Below are 17,979 nucleotides of genomic sequence, written 5' to 3'. Positions count from 1 at the left end.
AGTAGAGACGGGGTTTTGCCATGTTGGCCAGGCTGGTCTCAAACTCCTGACCTCAGGTGATCTGATCTGCCTGCCTTGGCCTCCCAAAGTGCAGGGATTACAGGCGTGACCCACCATGCCCAGCCTGTTCTATTTCATTCCATTCCATTCCGTTCTGTATGTTCCATTCCGTTCCATTACATTCCATTTTTTTTTAAAATGCCATTTCAGATCCACTACATTGATTTCACAAGCCGCTAATGGGTCAGATGCCCCATGATAAAAACACTGCCCTTGTCATCACCTATCACTGCCCATCCCATTATCCAGTTACAGAACCTGCCACTCTGCCCTCAGTTGTATCTGTATGGCTCCCTTCCTCAGGAATCCCAGACCCCAGTGGCTTACAGGGCCCTAACCCATGAGGCCTGGCACCTCCCTCTCCTCCTGTCCCCACTGCCTCCTTCCACGCTGGAGTCCCCGGAGCCCTGTCCACCAGGCTCACTCCTCTCTCACACACCCTCAGCCCCCACAGCACATGTTTGGCCAACTCAACTCCATTCTCTTTCTTTCTTTATTATTATTATTTTTTAAGATGGGGGTTTCACCGTGTTCGTCAGGCTGGTCTTGAACTCCCGACCTCAGGTGATCCGCCTGCCTTGGCCTCCAAAGTGCTTGGATTACAGGTATGAGCCACTATGCCCGGCCAACTCAACTCCATTCTCAACCTCTGTGGCAATAGTGACCGTTTGGAAAGTCAGAACCTGTCATTCACAGCCTGCCAATGGCTCCCATCTCATTCAGGCAAAAACCCAAGTCTCTATGACATCTGCAAGGGACTTTACGACCTGGCCACACCTCCCCTTCCACTCTAACCTCAGTTTTCCACTTTCTTTTTTTGTTTGTTGGTTTTTGAGACAGGGCCTCATCTATCACCCAGGCTAGAGCGCAGTGCAGTGGCACGATCACAGTTCACTGCAGCCTCTGCCTCCAGGGCTCAAGTGATCCTCCCACCTTAGCCTCCCAAGTAGCTGGGACTACAGGCACATGCCACCAAGCCTGGCTAATTTTTTGTATTTTTTGTAGAAATGGGGTCTCACCATGTTTCCCAGGCTGGTCTTGAACTCCTGGGTTGATTTGCTTGCCTCAGCCTCCCAAAATGCTGGGACGACAGGCCTGAGCTACTGCACTTGGCCTTCCCTTCCATCCCTTCCCCCTCTCACTCAGCAGGCAGCCTCCTTGCTGCCCCTGGGAACACCAGGTGAGGTGCATCCTATACCTGAAAGGCTCTCCCCTGGGAGAGTGTGGCTTTCTCCTTTGCCTAATTACAGGCCTTCTTTAACCCCCTCAACACACATCCCACCAGGTACTCCCCTTGTCTCTCACAAGCCTCTTGCTCTCCACAGCATCTGTGGCCACCTGACACGTTATTTGGGTCTTGCCTGGGGCCCTCGGTTAATGTGTAAGACTCATGGGGGTCATGTCTCTGTGATTTTGTTCACAAGGATGTTGATGGTTAATAATTGCTGAACACAAACGATGCGTTCCTAGACGATCTTTACACTGATCACTCTACTTTTGGGTATGTTTGAAATATTCCATGATAAAAAGCTATCTTTAGAAGTCTATTGAAGGAGCCATTGTGGTGGCTCAAGCCTATAATCCCAACACTTTGGGAGAACAAGGCAGGCAGGCAAATCACTTGAGATCCGGAATTTGAGACCAGCCTGGTCAACATGGTAAAACCCCATCTCTATGAAAAATACAAAAATTAGCTGGGTGTGGTGGCACCTGTAGGCCCAGCTACTTGAGATGCTGAGGCTGGAGAGTTGCTTGAGCCAGGAAGCAGAGGTTGCAGTGAGCCCAGATCATGCCACTGCCCCCCAGCATGGGCAACAGAGTAAAACCCTGTTTCCAAAAAAAAAAAAAAAAAAAAAACGGCGATTGAAGGAATGAGCAAATCCATAAGCCCATAGCGTTTCTTCTTGAACTAACCTTTCCTGGGTCTTGTGGAGCTGGCTGCAACATCACTGAACAGGGCAAGTAGTCAGGAAACTGTGGAAAGAAACAAAATATCATTTATTTCACAGGGATCTATTCCAGGAGTAATATAGAATCATCATGTAAAAATTAGAAAATAAAGATAAGCAAGAAAAAGGAAAAAACGCATTCACCTGTACTCCTAACACCCAAGCAGACGTTGCTAATGTAACCTTCCCAAAGTTTCCTGCTGTACACATAAATAGATGTTTTGTTTAGAGACGGAATCTTATTCTGTCACCCAGACTGGAGTGCAGTGGCACGATCTTGGCTCACTGCAGCCTCTGTCTCCCGGGTCCAAGCAATGCTCATGTTTCAGTCTCCCAAGCAGTTGGGATTACAGGCACACGGCACCATGCCCAGCTCATTTGTGTATTTTTGCCCGAGATGGGGTTTCACCACATTGCCCAGGCTGGTCTCGAACTCCTGATCTTAAGTAGTCCACTCGCCTCAGCCTCCCAAAGTGCTGGGATTACAGGCGTGAGCCACCTTGCCTTGCCACACATAAATATGTATGTGAAAAGACATTTTACAGAAAAGGGACCAAGTGATGAGCATGTCCTGTAGCCTGTTTATTCGCTTCATTAACTCGCCCTTTTCAGAAAGCATTGTGACCATTTTCCACATCATAAAATACAGTTCCGAATCATCCTTTTTAGGGCTCTATATACATTTAATGTAGCCAGTCCCCTTTGCTGCCTACTTAAATGGGCTTTAGTTTTTTTGTCATTATAAACAATGCTATAATAAATCAGTTTTAGCCAATTAATTTCATAAGCTGCATTGCTAGAAAGAGAAGCACACTTTTTAAGATTTTCAATACTCATTGACATATTGTCTCTAAAAGGTAATGCCACTTCAGACTCTCAGCGCAAGTACATGGGAGCCCCTGGGACCATATAACTTTCTTGTAAATGTGATTTTCTAAAACAATTTTGATAAACATAGAATAACACCAAATCTACCATTCAAGCTATTTTAACTGTACAGTTCATTGGTATTAAGTACCTTCATTCAATCCTGCAGTAATCACCACTATCGCTCACCGGAACTTTTTCATCAACCCAGTCTGAAGCTCTGTTCCCATTAAACTGCAACTCCCCATCCTCCATCCCCCCAGCCTGTGGGAAGCTGTATTCTCTCTCTGTCTGTATCAGTCTGATTACTGCAGGTATCTGCTACAAGTGAAACCATATGGTATCTGTCTTTTTGTGGCTGGGTCCTTTCATTTAGTATAATGTATTCAAGGTTCATCCCTGGTGTAGCACATGGTTCATTCCTTTTTTTTTTTTTGAGACAGAGCTTCGCTCTTGTTACCCAGGCTGGAGTGCAATGATCCGCCTCACTGCAACCTCCGCCTCCTGGGTTCAGGCAAATTCTCCCGCCTCAGCCTCCTGAGTAGCTGGGATTACAGGCACGCGCCACCATGCCCAGCTAGTTTTTTGTATTTTTAGTAGAGACGGGGTTTCACCATGTTGACCAGGATGGTCTCGATCTCTTGACCTCGTGATCCACCCGCCTCGGCCTCCCAAACTGCTGGGATTACAGGCGTGAGCCACCGTGCCCGGCTGGTTCATTCCTTTTTAAGGCTGAACCATGTAACTTTGGAAGTATATATGCTCTTAAGACAAATAAACATGCTTGTAAAGGGGATGGTAGCTCACGCCCAAGACTTCAGAGAGTTTGCACACTGGCACCGTTGGTAGCCAGGTCTCAGTGGATGAGAGATGGGTTTCGAGAGGGATGATCTCCTGTGATCCCCCAAGCTGTGGGCAAGGAAAAAGGTGATGCTTTACTTCACTAAGCTCTCCTGTCTCGTAAGGAACCCTTTCCTGCTTGGAACTCCCCAGGCCAGCGAGGGGCACTTCTGTGAGCTTTCCTTTTAGAGCTTAGCAAGCAAAGGAGTAACATGTGCTCTCGTAATTAGGGGGTCGGGTGAAGGGAAACATGTAAACGGTAGGTGGAAAGGGTGTCTTCAAAGGCTGACAGGCTATTTTCAAGGACTTAAAAAAAGACAATCACAGACCATGCAATCTAGAATTTCTTTCAAGGGTGCAATTTCCAGGCCCGCAGATGTGAAGTCCTTCCTCTGTTCCCTTTCCTTTGCCCCATCCACATGATAAGGTGCTGGGGTGAAGGGAGCAGGGCTGGGCCGGGGAGTCACCTACCGTGAGCAGAAAGGGGTATGTGTTGCTCCCCAGCTTTTTCAGCAGGCTGTCTTGCAGTTTTGTGGGGGTGCTCGCAGCCCCCACAGGAGGGTACACCTGGACTCGGGAGAAGTACAGGTCCCTGCGGAAGGACAGGCCGATCACATCAATGTCCTCCTGGCCATAGCGGAAGGCGCAGGTCAGAGTGACGTACACTGCAAAGGAGAGGAAGGCAGGATCGGTCTTGGCCCCTTGGCCTGCCTCCCACTACCACTGATGGAGTGGGCAGCGGGCATGGGTTTGCAACCTTTAGCATCTGGAGGGGACAGGGGATGGGACTGGAGAGAACCCGACCACCCAAGTACTCCACACCGCTCTGGAGAACCAGCCTCTTCATGAGGATTCACTGCTCTAATGGGGGATCCTGGAGGACTGGGAGGCATCTTCCTCCCAACCGCATCGCGTTGCCAGGATGGTGTGAATCTGCAGAAAGAGGTCACGGTCCCCTCCATCCTGCCCACCCCCTTCATTCCCTAGCTCTGTGGCCTCAGAGGCTTTGAGATGGCTCTGGCTTCTCAGGCTCTGGAGGGCAGGATGCCTGGATAAATGAAGAAAGAAGGTAAGATGCAGAGGGAAACGGTGCCGGGCAGCAAAGCAGATGTGTGCCAGCGTCAGTCGTGGGCTGAGCGAGGAGCCAGAAAGGCTCACAGGCCAAATGGGGAGGTGAAATCCAAGTTGAGAAGGCTCGAGTTCCAGCCTCCTTTTCACACTGCTCTGAAATGTACTGAGCATTCTCCAAATCCCCACTTCTGAAAATTCCACTTGCTGAATAGACTTAAAGGGCGTGCCTAGTGGACCAAAAGAATTGTATGGAAGCTCTGGCCAGGCACCATGGCTCACACCTATAATCCTAGCACTTTGGCAGACCACAAGGTCAAGAGATCGAGACCATCTTATCTAACATAGTGAAACACCGTCTCTACTAAAAATACAAAAATTAGCTGGGCATGGTGGTGCACACCTGTAATTCCAGCTATTCAGGAGACTGAGGCAGGAGAATAGCTTGACCCCGGGAGGCAGAGGTTGCAGTGAGCTGAGATCATACCACTGCACTCCAACATGGACAACAGAGTGAAACTCCATCTCAAAAAAAAAAAAAGAAAAATAAATAATTGTATGGAAGTTCACTACACCTTCTAAAAAAGACATGAAGTGGCCAGGCGTGGTGGCTCACGCCTATAATCCCAGCACTTTGGGAGGCCGAGGCAGGTGGATCACAAGGTCAAGAGATCGAGACCATCTTGGTCAACATGGTGAAACCCCGTCTCTACTAAAAATATAAAAATTAGCTGGGCATGGTGGTGTGCGCCTGTAGTCCCAGCTACTTGGGAGGCTGAGGCAGGAGAATTGCCTGAACCCAGGAGGCGGAGGTTGCGGTGAGCCGAGATCACACCATTGCACTCAGCCTCGGTAACAAGAGTGAAACTCCATCTCAAAAAAAAAAAAAAGGCATGAAGTGTGTATTTCTCAAATATAACACATCGGAAGTGGCCCCTCCAAGTGTGTGGCAGCTGTTGGTTGAGAATTTTGCCTGTCAGCCCCAAATTGCCGCTGACTCAGAAGAAACACTGCCCACTCATTTGCCCCTCATTCAAGGTCAGGATGAAGAAGGTGCCAGAGACAACCTGGGTTGACAGCTGTCCTGTGCAGTGGCTTTCCCTGAGAACAGGCACCATTCTCTGGTCAAGGGCATGAGTTTTTGGGGCTCAAACCAGATACCTCCTGGTCTAGAGAGGAGCAGGGCACCCAGGAGGAAGGTGGAGAGGACAGAGGGGGCTGCTTGGGGCCCCATTTCGGCCATTCCCCTTCGATGCTGACGGCCCCACAGCTGACATATTCCAGTGGCACATCAGGGTTCTGGACAATTCCTTCACGTTGCCAGTAGCAACACGCAAAAAGGCATATTTAGAATGGAACTGAGTCAGTGACATTATCACAAGGGTAGCTGGAATCTGTTCTAATTTGGTTTATGCAACTGTTATTAGCAACAAATTACTTACCACACACATCAAAACTGCCAGAAATCTTCAAGGGCACCGTGACACTGGTTCATTCCTTCTGGGTCTTACTCCCCCTGCCTCCCATCAGGCATCATTTCGCCCTTTTTGGATAAAACCACCTAGGTGCCCTCCTGAGTTTGCCCCTAGCACAGACGTCCATGACACAGGGGTGAGCACGGACCTGGGCTCCGTCTACCATCTACTTATCTGCCACCCTGGACAGTGACTTTGCTGAGCCAGTGAGCTCTGGTGTCAACAGGACCTACGTGGAGTGAATTAGGAATGTGGGCCAACAGGCCTGACACTGGTCCCATGTGCAGGAGCACTGCCTCTGCCTTCCCATCTCTCCTTCCATGTAAATGCTCCTTCCCAGAGCCACCCAGAGAGCAGCCCGCTCCGGCCAGAACCCAGCCTGAGGCAAGCGGTTTTATCTCACCTTTCTTTCCCTTCAGAAGATCAGGATCCACCAACAAAACCCCATCTAAGGCAAAAGAGGGAGAGAGCAGTGAGGGTGAAGAAGATCAAAGAAACCAGACGCCTACTTTAAAACGATGTACGTTTTTAACTGCACATGTAATTCATGTTCATTATAAGAAAGAAAAGTTAAGCAAAGAGAAAACGAAGTCATCCAGACTCGTACTACCTAAAATACCCATTGTGAAGATCTTGGTGAGGATTTTTTTTTCCAGACCAGGCGTGGTGGCTTGTGCCTGTAATCCCAGCACTTTGGGGGGCCAAGGCAGGAGGATTGCTCAAACCCAGGAGTTCCAGACCAGCCTAAGCAACACAGTGAGATCCTTGTCTCTACAGAAAGTTTTTAAAATATAAGCCAGCAGCCTTGGTAACAAAATGAGACCCTGTCTCTAAAAAATAAAAAAATTAGCTGGGCATGGTGGCGCATGTCTTTAGTTCCAACCAGGCTGAGGCAGGAGGATCCCTTGAGCCAGGGAAGTCAAGGCTGCAGTAGGTCATCATCACGCCACTTCACTCAATCCTGGGGAGAGTCGGAACTTTTCTCAAAACATACTAAAAAGAAAACAAGGTAGTAAGGCATGGGCCAGGCGTGGTGGTGCACACCTGTGGTCCCAGCTACCTGAGAGGCTGAGGTAGGGGCATTTCTTGAACCTGTGAGGTTGAGGCTGCAGTCAGCTGCGACTGTGCCACTGCACTCCAGCCTAGGTGACAGAGTGAGACACTGCCCTGCACACCCCAACATATATAACTTAATTATATGAAAGTTTTCACTAAATAAAAAAAAGACCCTACTGCACATACTGTTCAGTTAGGCGTTTTCCTCACTCAGTTATACATTGCAAACATCTATTCACACATACGTACATCTATACACACGTGTATACATATACAGACACATATAGAGAAAACGTGCATTTTAATAGCTACACATTACTCAATTGAATGGATGCTCCGTCAATTATTTCATCACTTCCTATCGGGAGGTTGTTTCCAGTGTTTCCCATTAGAGTTAATATTGTGATAAGCATCCTTATACATACTTCTCTATATCTCTCCATGGTTTAAAAAAATAAATTACAGATTGGATTTGGCTTTTGATAACGTGCTGCCAAATAATCTTCGGTAAAGGGTTTTGCCAAGGAACATTTTCATATCCAGTATCCGAAACTGCCAGTTTTTCTACAGTCTTTAAAAACCCTTTGTGTTGAAATGATTACAGATTCACAGGAAGCTGCAAAGATAGTACCGAGACGCCCCTAGTATCCTTCATGCAGTTTCTCTCAATGGTTCCATCTGCCATAATTATAGTGCGATATCAAAACTAGGAAGCTGACGTGGGACATTCTGAGGACATTTTTGTTCTTTCTGGTTTGGAGCTACCACAAATGAAGCTGCTGTGAACAGTGGCGTATAGGTTTTTGTGAGGACACCAGTTTTCATTTCTCTAAGTGCCCGGGATGCAACTGTCAGGTCATAAGGACTGCTGCTGGGTGCAGTGGCTCATGCCTGTAATCTCAGCACTTTGAGAGGCTGAGGCAGGCAGATCACTTGCACTCAGGAGTTCGAGACCAGCCTGGGTAACATGGTGAAACCCCAACTCTACAAAAAATGCAAAAAGTAGCCAGGCGTGGTGGCACATGCCTGAAGTCTCAGCTACTTAGGAGGCCGTGGTGGGAGGATCACTTGAGCCCAGGAGGCGGAGGTTGCAGTGAGCCAAGATCGTGCTAGTACATTGAAAGGAATGGCAAAAAAACTGCAATTACTTTTGCATCAACCTAAAATATTGTAGCCATTTTGGTAGGTGTACAATATACTCTCAGTGTAGCTTTAATCTGTATTTCCCTATTGGATAATGATGCCAAACAGGTTGCCACAGGCTCGCTTGTCTACCATGTACCTTCCCTTCCTGTCTTTGCCCATTTTCTCCTAGCATCTTACTTTTTTGTTAAGCTCTGAGCACTCTTCATACATTCCAGACATGAGTCTTTTGTCTCTTCACACAGTTTAAAATTGTTTCCAGCTGGATGCAGTGGCTCACTCCTGTAATCCCAGCACTTTGGGAGACCGAGGCAGGTGAACCACCTGAGGTTAGGAGTTCAAGACTAGCCTGACCAACATGGTAAATCCCCATCTCTACTAAAAATACAAAATTAGCTGGCATGATGGCACATGCCTGTAATCCCAGCTACTTGGGAGGCTGAGGCAGGAGACTCACTTGAACCCAAGAGGCAGAGGTTGCAGTGAGCTGAGATTGTGACACTGCACTCCAGCCTGGGCAACAAGAATGAAATTCCATCTCAAAAATAAAAGTAAAAATAAATAAAATTGTTTCCAATCAGCCAGTGGTGCCTCACTGATGTTTTAATTTGCATTTCTTTAATTAGATTAATAGCAAAGCCGATTTTTTTTTCACCCCTCCACCTCCTCTCCCGATTTTTAAAAATACAAAGTGGGCAGTTATCTGATGACTTAAAGGCAAAACAGCATTACGGCTTTCTCCAATCAACTTACCCACAGGCTGGACTTTGCTGACGTGGTCTACGTAGTCTCTCTTCCCTAGGTAGATGGTCACCTGCAAGAAGAACAGGCGTGGGTCTAAGAGCCAAAGAATGCTAAGCTAAGGCATCCATGATGAAAACCAGCGGCAACTGCATCTTCTCATTCATCTTGAAAAAAGGAGGCTTTGCAGTCGCGCTGGCTCGGCTGTGGGCAGAGACAATAGATTTCAGGCAACGTGTGTTCTGTCCTCAGTTCTCGTCCATCTGCTCCAAGGAATTCTTCCCACCCCTTTGGACGGTCGGGGCTCCCTGTTCTCCCCATCTTTCCCTCATCAAGCCCAGGTTGGATATCAGTCAGCTAAACTTGCTGAATTACCTTTTAATACCTCAGTGGAAAATTATGGAAATGAAACTTTTGCCATCCATTTGCTGTTAAATCTTTTATTTCCAGCAGTGGAATGAAAGGTATCCCCTCTCTGCTACAAGAACTTCTGGACAGGGTGGACGTGGTGGCTCATGCCTGTAATCCCAGCACTTTGCGAGGCTGAGGCGGGTAGATCACCTGAGGTCAGGAGTTCGAGACCAGCCTGGCCAACATGACAAAAACCCTGTCTCTACTAAAAACACAAACATTAGCCAGGCATGATGGTGCACGCCTGTAATCCCAGCTACTCAAAAGACTAAGGCAGGAGAATTGCTTGAGCCTGGGAGGCGGAGGTTGCGGTGAGCAGAGATTGTGCCACCGCACTCCAGCCTGGGTGACAGAGTGAGACTCTGTCTCAAAACAACAGCAACAAAAAAGAACTTATGGGAGAGCAGGATTGGGTTCCCCGGCCCTCAGCACTTTAACCCATGGGATTGTGCCTTGATGGTGGTAAGCTGGGGTCTTCTGCACATCTTTAAGCATCTATTACGGAGTCTAGGGCACAAAAAGACTCAGTGTTTGCCAAGTGCTTCAATGAATGAGAGCACACCCTTTGGCTGGCCCCCTTCTTCAAATGCATATTTTGAATTCCAGGAACCGCCTAAATCATTTCTGTGGGCATTAAGTCCTCTCTATACTCTCCCCTTCCACCCACATCAGATGTCCCGAAGTGTAGCCCTGTGCCCTCTAGGCTACTTGCATGATTAATGCTGAAGTGACTTCAAGCAAACACCACTAGAACCCTGGTTTACAGAAAAGATTCCATGGGAAACTACACTCCCAGCACTAAGTCAGGCTTCCAGACCCGGCATCTGAGAGGAGAGGGCTGACTGGGACACACATGCTAGCTGCTGGTTCTTGCAGTGAGTCCCAGCTTCCTAAACACCTAACACCTTGGGTGTCTTGGCCTCACCCTCAAGATCCACCCTTGGGGGTTGACCAGAGGGTGTTGCCCTACTAGATTCCCTGGCCTTCTGGCTTCTGGGTAAGGTGGGCCAGATGTTTGTCTCCACCTTGCCTGGATGGTGGCCCGGCCTGGGTCTAGCATAGGCCTCTACTGGGGACCACAGTTCCTGGCAGGTAGCCCTGAGGGCCTCGGAGTTCTGATATTTGTGCCATCCCTCATCTCTTAAGCCCAGGGAGGTACCAGTGCCCAGCTGCTTCTCAATGCTGTGTGACATACTAAACTCTGTCTTGTAATCTCTCTCTCTTTTTTTTAAGACAAGGTCTCATTCTGTCACCCAGCCTGGAGTGCAATGGCACTATCGTGGCCCACTGAAACCTTTGTGTCCCAGGATCAAGTTATTCCCCCACCACAGCCTCCCAGATGCATGCCACCATGCCCAGCTAATTTTTTGTATTTTTTTGTAGAGATGGGGTCTCCCCATGTTGCCCAGGCTGGTCTCAAACTCCTGGGCTCAAGCAATCCACCTGCCTTGGCCTTCCAAAGTGCTGGGATTACAGGCATGAGCCACTGCACCTGGCTATTTCTTGTGATTTCTTTCACACATGCCCACACCTTAGCAAACAGCCCCTTTTAAAAACTCTCCTCTGGTCAGGTACAATGGCTCATGCTTATAATCCCAGCACTGAGAGACCAAGGTCAGAAGGATTGCCTGAAGTCAGGAGTTCAAGCCTGGGCAACAAAGTGATAGCCCGCCTCTGCCGCTTGCCATCTCTACAAAAAAAGTGTTTTAAAAATTAGCTTGGCAAGGTGGTGCCTGCTTGTAGTCCCAACTACTTCGGAGGCTGAGGAAGGAGGATCACTTGAACCTAGGAGGCTGAACTGTAGGGAGCTACGATTGTACCATTGCACTCCAACCCTGTTCTTCCACAAAGCGGGTAAAGAGATCTTCGCTGGTCTCCAGAGTAAGACCCAGTCTCAAATTTAAAAAAAACCAGTGGAAGACAGTGTGGTGATTCCTCAAGGACCTAGAAATAGAAATTCCATTTGACCCAGCAATCTTATTACTGGGTATATATCCAAAGGATTATAAATCATTCTACTATAAGGACACATGCACATGAATGTTCATTGCAGCACTGTTTACAATAGCAAAGACCTGGAACCAACCCAAATGCCCATCGATGATAGACTGGACAGGGAAAATGTGGCACATATACACCGTGGAATACTATGCAGCCATAAAGAATGATGAGTTCGTGTCCTTTGTAGGGAGATGGATGAACCTGGAAAACATCATTCTTAGCAAACTGACACAAGAACAGAAAATCAAACACCGAATGTTCTCACTCATAGGTGGGTGTTGAACAATGAGAACACAGGGACACAGGGAGGGGAGCATCACACGCTGGGGTCTGTTGGGGGGAAATAGGGGATGGACAGCGGGAGTGGGGAGTTAGAGAGAGATAGCATGGGGAGAAATGCCAGATATAGGTGATGGGGAGGAAGGCAGCACATCACGCTGCCATGTGTGTACCTATGCAACAATCTTACATGTTCTTCACATGTACCCCAAAACCTAAAATGCAATTAAAAATGTGATATTTATTTAAAAAACCATATATATATATATATATATATCTCCTCAAATCTACCCATTTAGAGGCTGCCTTGCAGGAATCGTGGCTGATACATTGCTATTCTGCTGCTCAGCGTCTACTGGCAGCTCGCTCCTTCCCTGTGGAATAAACTCCAGTGCCTTGTGTGTGGCCACGCTGAGAGCATCCTCCCTAACAGCTCTGCTCTTTGGCCACTGGCCACAGTGGCTCTGCCACAGCTCCTCAAAACACCACAGATTTGTGGCTCTGTTCCTATTGTTTACACTGTAAGGAAGGCCCGTCTGCTGCGCTTTCTCCTGGGGGGAGTCCTATCCACGCTTCAGGGGACACCTCAGGGTCCCCATCTCTCCCTTTGCCCCGCACAACCCAGGAGCATGTGCCTGGGCCCCACTGCAGCCTGCACCACACCATGTTCTGGGTGCTCTCACAGGAGCCAGTCTCCTCAGCTAGACTTCGCCTGTCTATTTCATCTCACACATGGTTCTGGAGGCCCCAGCAGCTGCTGGCTACTGAAAATAAAAACCCAAGAAGACATCCCATTGGTCCCCAAGGTCCCTGCTCTTTGGTTGGGAGCCCAGTAAGTAAACTGGCAATTATGCCCCTGGGATAAATGCCAGGGCAAAGGCTGGTGGGGAGGAAGCCCCAGGGGAGGGCAAGGAGAGAAGGAAGGCTCTTGCTTTCAGAGGGGGCTCTATCCAGTGGACAAATGGCATAGCCAGGGGACAGGGGACAGTGAGGGCATGCTCTCTGAGCAAAACGTATACAAAGCCCAGGGCCCGAGAATGCTTCTAGAACTGCCAGTGGTTTCACCATTGAATGGGGATGCAGGCTGCTGCTGAAATGGTCTCATAGGACCTGACCCTAAAGAACCTCAGAAGACCGTGAAGTGTTTTAAGCAGGATGAAAGACTTGAATTAAACAGTATTTAGAGACGCTAAATAAATAGCTTTTGGAAGAATTAAATAGCATTTAGAGTGCTTATCATGTATCAGGGGCCAAGCTAAGCACTTTGACCACATGGTTTCACTTAATCCTCACAGCAAGTCAATGAGATAGGAATTGAGCCCATTTTATAGAAGGGAGCACTGAGATTTAGCTCATAGCAGCACAGTGGGGAACGGATCAGCAAAGGGAGAGCCAGTTAGGCAGCCCGACCGTGGTGGGGACTTAGGGGACTGAAGAGTGGATGGAAGAGAAGAGGGTAGGTGGAGAGAGGAATGTTTCCTTCTCTTTCAAAAGGTTTGGCTGCCAGGGAAGGGGAGCTATAAAGGATATAGGGTTGAGGGCAGTTGGTGGTTGTTTTTATGATGCATGAGGTCCGTACTTATTTTTTCTTTTGAGACAGAGTCTCACTCTGTTTCCCAAGTTGGAGTGCAGTGGTGCGGTCTTGGCTCACTGCAACCTCCACCTCCCGGGTTCTAGAGATTCTCCTGCCTCAGCCTCCCGAATAGCTGAGATTACAGGCACCCTCTGCCATGCCCAGCTAATTTTTATATTTGTAGTAGAAACGGGGTTTCACCATGTTGGCCAGGCTAGTCTCGAACTCCTGACCACAGGTGATCCACCCACCTTGGCCTCCCAAAGTGCTGGGATTACACGCGTGAACCACCACGTCCGGCTGGTACTTATTTTTAGGCTCAGGCAAAGTACTAGCAGAAAGGAGAGGCTGCAGACATAGACAGACCAATGGCTGAGGCCCCTGAGGAGGTGGCCAACCATGAAACCGAGTGCATAAGAGTGGTGAACCTCAGATGGGAGCAAAGCACCCCTTCCACTGCAACGGGAAGGACAGGGGCAGGACGGGGGCAGGTAGAGAAGCGGGTGAGTGATGTGAGACTGTAGCCAGCCCATGGGGGACCATCCAACAGCCACACATCCCTTCTTCCAGGATAAAACTGTGCTCAGGGACCACCATCTTTGATGAGGCAGCACGCTCAGAGGAGGCCAGCTCCAGGGAACGTTTCTTGATTGGCCGGATTCAATTATGATCATCTAATTCTTCTGGGTTGGGATTGGTTTAGGGTGGGCATGTGACCCAGTTTTGACCAATGACATGTGAGAGAAGAAGGCTTCGGAAAGATGTCCTGACCCTTACAAGAGACCCCAGGACCCCACAGCCTCTTCCTTCCAGGGTCCCACAGCCTCTTCCTTCTGGATGCTGTCAAGAGCAGGTGAGACGTCGGGAGCTGGGGGAGTCATTGAGCCACCTGCTGGAGCATGAAGGTTAAAGAAGAGGGCGGCATCAGGAGAATCACAGAGGAAAAGGCTCAGAGCCCTGACACACTGTGCCTGGGGCCACACAGATGTCGCTGGTGAAATGATCTGAATACATGAGACAGGAATTGAATGAATTCTTTTTCCACCCCCCTGCGATGACATATCTATGAAAACCCTCTACATTTCTTGGGGGAAAGGATGTCTATCTAGGAGCGAGGGGAGAACAGCCTGGGAAACAAACACGAGTGGTTTCCTCTTCAGCCAGAAGTTGAGATAAAATGGGCTGGAAAGATACAACTTGGGAAAGAGCATGGAGACTGAAAGAATGAGAGTCCTTGATTAAAATGACCAAGCTCCTTAACTAGAAGAGGAGAAGGCAGAAATCGCATAGGCAAGGCCTGATCTCCTGGGTGGCACCGTAAGGATGGGGAGGTTCTTTGGGCCACTTACGGGCTTCAGAAGTCAGCCAGAATGGGCTGGGAGCCGAGGCTCATGCCTGTAATCCCAGCACTTTTGGAGGCCGAGGTGGGTGGATAACCTGAGGTCAGGACTTTGAGTCCAGCCTGGCCAACATGGTGAAACTCTGTCTCTACTAAAAATACAAAAATTAGCCAGGCATGGTGGCACCCTGGCTGTAGTCCCAGCTACTAGGGAAGCTGAGGCAGAAGAATCGCTTGAACCCGGGAGGCGGAGGTGGCAGTGAGCTGAGATGGGACTACTGCACTCCAGCCTGGATGACAGAGCAAGACCCCATCTCAAAAAAAAAAGGCAGAATCATGACGAGCTACCCTGTCCAGTGCGGTAGCCCCTGCCTAAGGTGGCTCCTGGACACTTCAGATATGGCCATTCCAAATCGACATGTTCTGTAAACGTAAAATACACACCAGATTTCAATAATTCTTTTTTTTTTTTTTGAGACAGAGTCTTGCTCTGTCGCAAGGTGCCAAGCTGGAGTGCAGTGGCACAACTCAGCTCACTGCAGCCTCCGCCTCCTGGGTTCAAGCAAATCTCTTGCCTCAGCCTCCCGAGTAGCTGGGACTAAGGCACGCACCACCACTGCCAGCTAATTTTTGTATTTTTAGTAGAGACAGGGTTTCCTTCTGTTGGCCAGGATGGTCTTGATCTCTTGACCTCATGATCTGGCCGCCTCGGCCTCCCAAAGTACTGGGATTACAGGTGTGAGCCACTGTGCCCAGCCAATAATTCTTATATTATTATTTATGAATTGAAATGATAGTTTTTTGGACATAATGAGCTTTGGATATATAGCATCAAAATGAATTTCACCTATTTCTTCTTACTTTTTAAAAGTGGCTACTAGAAAATTTAAAATTACATCTGTGGCTTGCACTGGACTATGCTGAGCTAGATGTAAGAAGCTATTGAGTGGAGCTATCCACAGAGGCTGGAGGGTAGACCCTCTCCCATGCCAGGAAGTTCATAGGCACATCTGGAGCATCTAACATGCCCCTGAAGAGTGGTGGGAAGGGGGCACACTGGGGCATGTTCCCTTTTCCAGTGGCCCCTCAGGCCCCACTGAGGTTTGAGTGGGGTAGGTGCACAAAGAAGGAGTCACATTGATCAGTGTCTGGGTTTTACCCAGGCAGGTGACACAATAGATAGATGAAAGGCCAAGGGCATCACAGGTACTGACAAAACAGTGTTTAAATAGTAAGTCAAGGGTTCAAGGAAGGCCAGCTAGGAAAAGAAGCAGAGGTGGGGGGTGACAGTGTGGGGATTGAGAGATTGGGAGAAAATGGAGGGTCATAGGACTAACATCTTGATGAGATTGAAGAGAAGCTGTATTTCTGCAGTTCATTCATTCATTTCTATCTCACTGATCATCCATCTTAGACAGAGATGGAAAATAGACACAAAGCTTCCCTGCTCCTCATAGGGTTTGTTTGTCTTTTTCTTTGAGACATAGTCTCCCTCTGTTACCCAGGCTGGGGTGCAGTGGCATGATCTGGGCTCACTGCAACCTCTACCTCCTGGGTTCAAGTAATTCTCGTGCCTCAGCCTCCCAAGTCTGGGATTATAGGCACCCACTACCACACCCAGCTAATTTTTGTATTTTTAGTAGAGAGGGTTTTGCCATGTTGGCCAGGCTGGTCTCAAACTCCTGGCCTCAAGTGATCCACCAGCCTCAGCCTTCCAAAGTGCTGGGATTACAGGTGTGAGCCACCGCGCCCCGGCCCTCAAAGGGTTTTGATGTTGATCGTGACTACACCGTACTTGAAAAAGCTCCATTTTTTTTTTTTAACAATAATTTCTGTCAAGCCACTCACTTCTGCACCACTTACCGATTTGTCCCGGGAGACCTTCTTGAAGATAACTTGGTTCGGTTCGGACTTGCTGGTCTTCCCGCTGGCAGCCATGTTATCTGTCCCTGGCAACTTCTACCTCCTTGGGAAGTTCGTCAGGTGTTAGAGGGCTGGGGAAAGGCAAGACAATCATAAATATCAAGTCAAGAACATCCTGGGTAGAAGACCTACTCATGAGATGCTGTGCACCCTCACTGGACCTTCCCTTCCACCTGCTTCAACATTGTGTTTCATTGATTAGTCTTTGCTTAGTTTGCATTTTACTGTGGCATGCTTTGGGTGTTTTTAATATTTTCTTTACTTTTTTTTTTTTTTTTTTGAGACAGCGTCTCACTCTGTCACCCAGGCTGGAGTTCAATGGTGCAATCTCAGCTCACTGCAACCTCCACCTCCTGGGTTCAAGTAATTCTCATGCCTCAGCCTCCCAAGTCTGGGATTATAGGTGCCCACCACCACACCCAGCTAATTTTTTTTTTCTGTATTTTTAGCAGAGACAGGGTTTTGCCATGTTGGCCAGGCTGGTCTTGAACTCCTGACCTCAGGTGATCCACCCAAGGCAGAGGTCAGGAGTAAGCCACCTCACCCAGTTGAATATTTCATTGTTTTGGTAAGCTTCGAACATTTTTCAGTAAACCTCACCAGGGAGTCTAGCTGGATTCCATCGAGGTTTTCCTTTCTGACAAACCTTTGATGTTGTCACACTTAGCCAGGTTCAATTTAAAGTTCTAGCATGACAGTGTCTTATGACAAATAAATCAAAAAAGTTCCTGAAAACCACAACATAACCACTTCACAAATACTGTTTCCAAGAATATACTAATGGTCAGGTACTGTGGCTCACACCTGTAGTCTCAATACTTTGCGAGGCTGAAGCAAGAGGATCATTTGAAGCCAGGAGGTGGAGACTGGCCTGGGTGACACAGCAAGATCCTGCCTTTTCTCTTTTTTTAAAAAAAGATCCTACCTTAAAAAAAAAAAAAAAGAATATATTAAAATCCCAAAAGTTCTATTTAGCAGTTCATACTGAGAGATAGCCTTTTCTTGCTATCCCTTTTACCACTCTGTTTTACAATTAAGAGGCCATCTTAGTGGTCTGGAATTAAACATACTCTGAGGCTTTTTTTTTTTTTTTAAGATACAGGATCTCGTTCTGTTGCCTGGGCTGGAGGGCAGTGCCACAATCATAGCTCACTGCAGCCTCAAACTCCTGGGCTCAAGTAATCCTCCTGCCTCAGCCTACGGAGTAGCTAGGACTACAGGTGTGTGCCACCATGCCTAGTTAATTTTTTTTTT

At 48.1% G+C, this 17,979-nt stretch overlaps 1 protein-coding gene across 3 annotated transcripts in view; it reads right to left on the bottom strand.

The window, feature by feature from the left end:
* Positions 1–17,979, bottom strand: part of SAG (S-antigen visual arrestin) — a 42,849-nt gene that overhangs the window by 22,481 nt on the left and 2,389 nt on the right. For all 3 annotated transcript variants that reach the window (XM_078328852.1, XM_002806933.6, XM_035306089.3), the window contains exons 2-6: positions 16,666–16,796; positions 9,212–9,272; positions 6,663–6,707; positions 4,188–4,381; positions 1,975–2,034 (exon numbers count right to left, since the gene is read on the bottom strand). In XM_078328852.1, coding sequence (XP_078184978.1) covers positions 1,975–2,034; positions 4,188–4,381; positions 6,663–6,707; positions 9,212–9,272; positions 16,666–16,740 — 435 coding nt within the window. In that variant the 5' untranslated portion in view covers positions 16,741–16,796. The remainder of the gene's footprint in view (positions 1–1,974; positions 2,035–4,187; positions 4,382–6,662; positions 6,708–9,211; positions 9,273–16,665; positions 16,797–17,979) is intronic.

Source organism: Callithrix jacchus, chromosome 6 (assembly GCF_049354715.1).
Source record: "Callithrix jacchus isolate 240 chromosome 6, calJac240_pri, whole genome shotgun sequence".
NCBI classification, from domain to species: domain Eukaryota; kingdom Metazoa; phylum Chordata; class Mammalia; order Primates; family Cebidae; genus Callithrix; species Callithrix jacchus.
The sequence above is the reverse complement of the archived record's forward strand: the minus strand, read 5'-3'. Positions and strand labels throughout refer to the sequence as shown.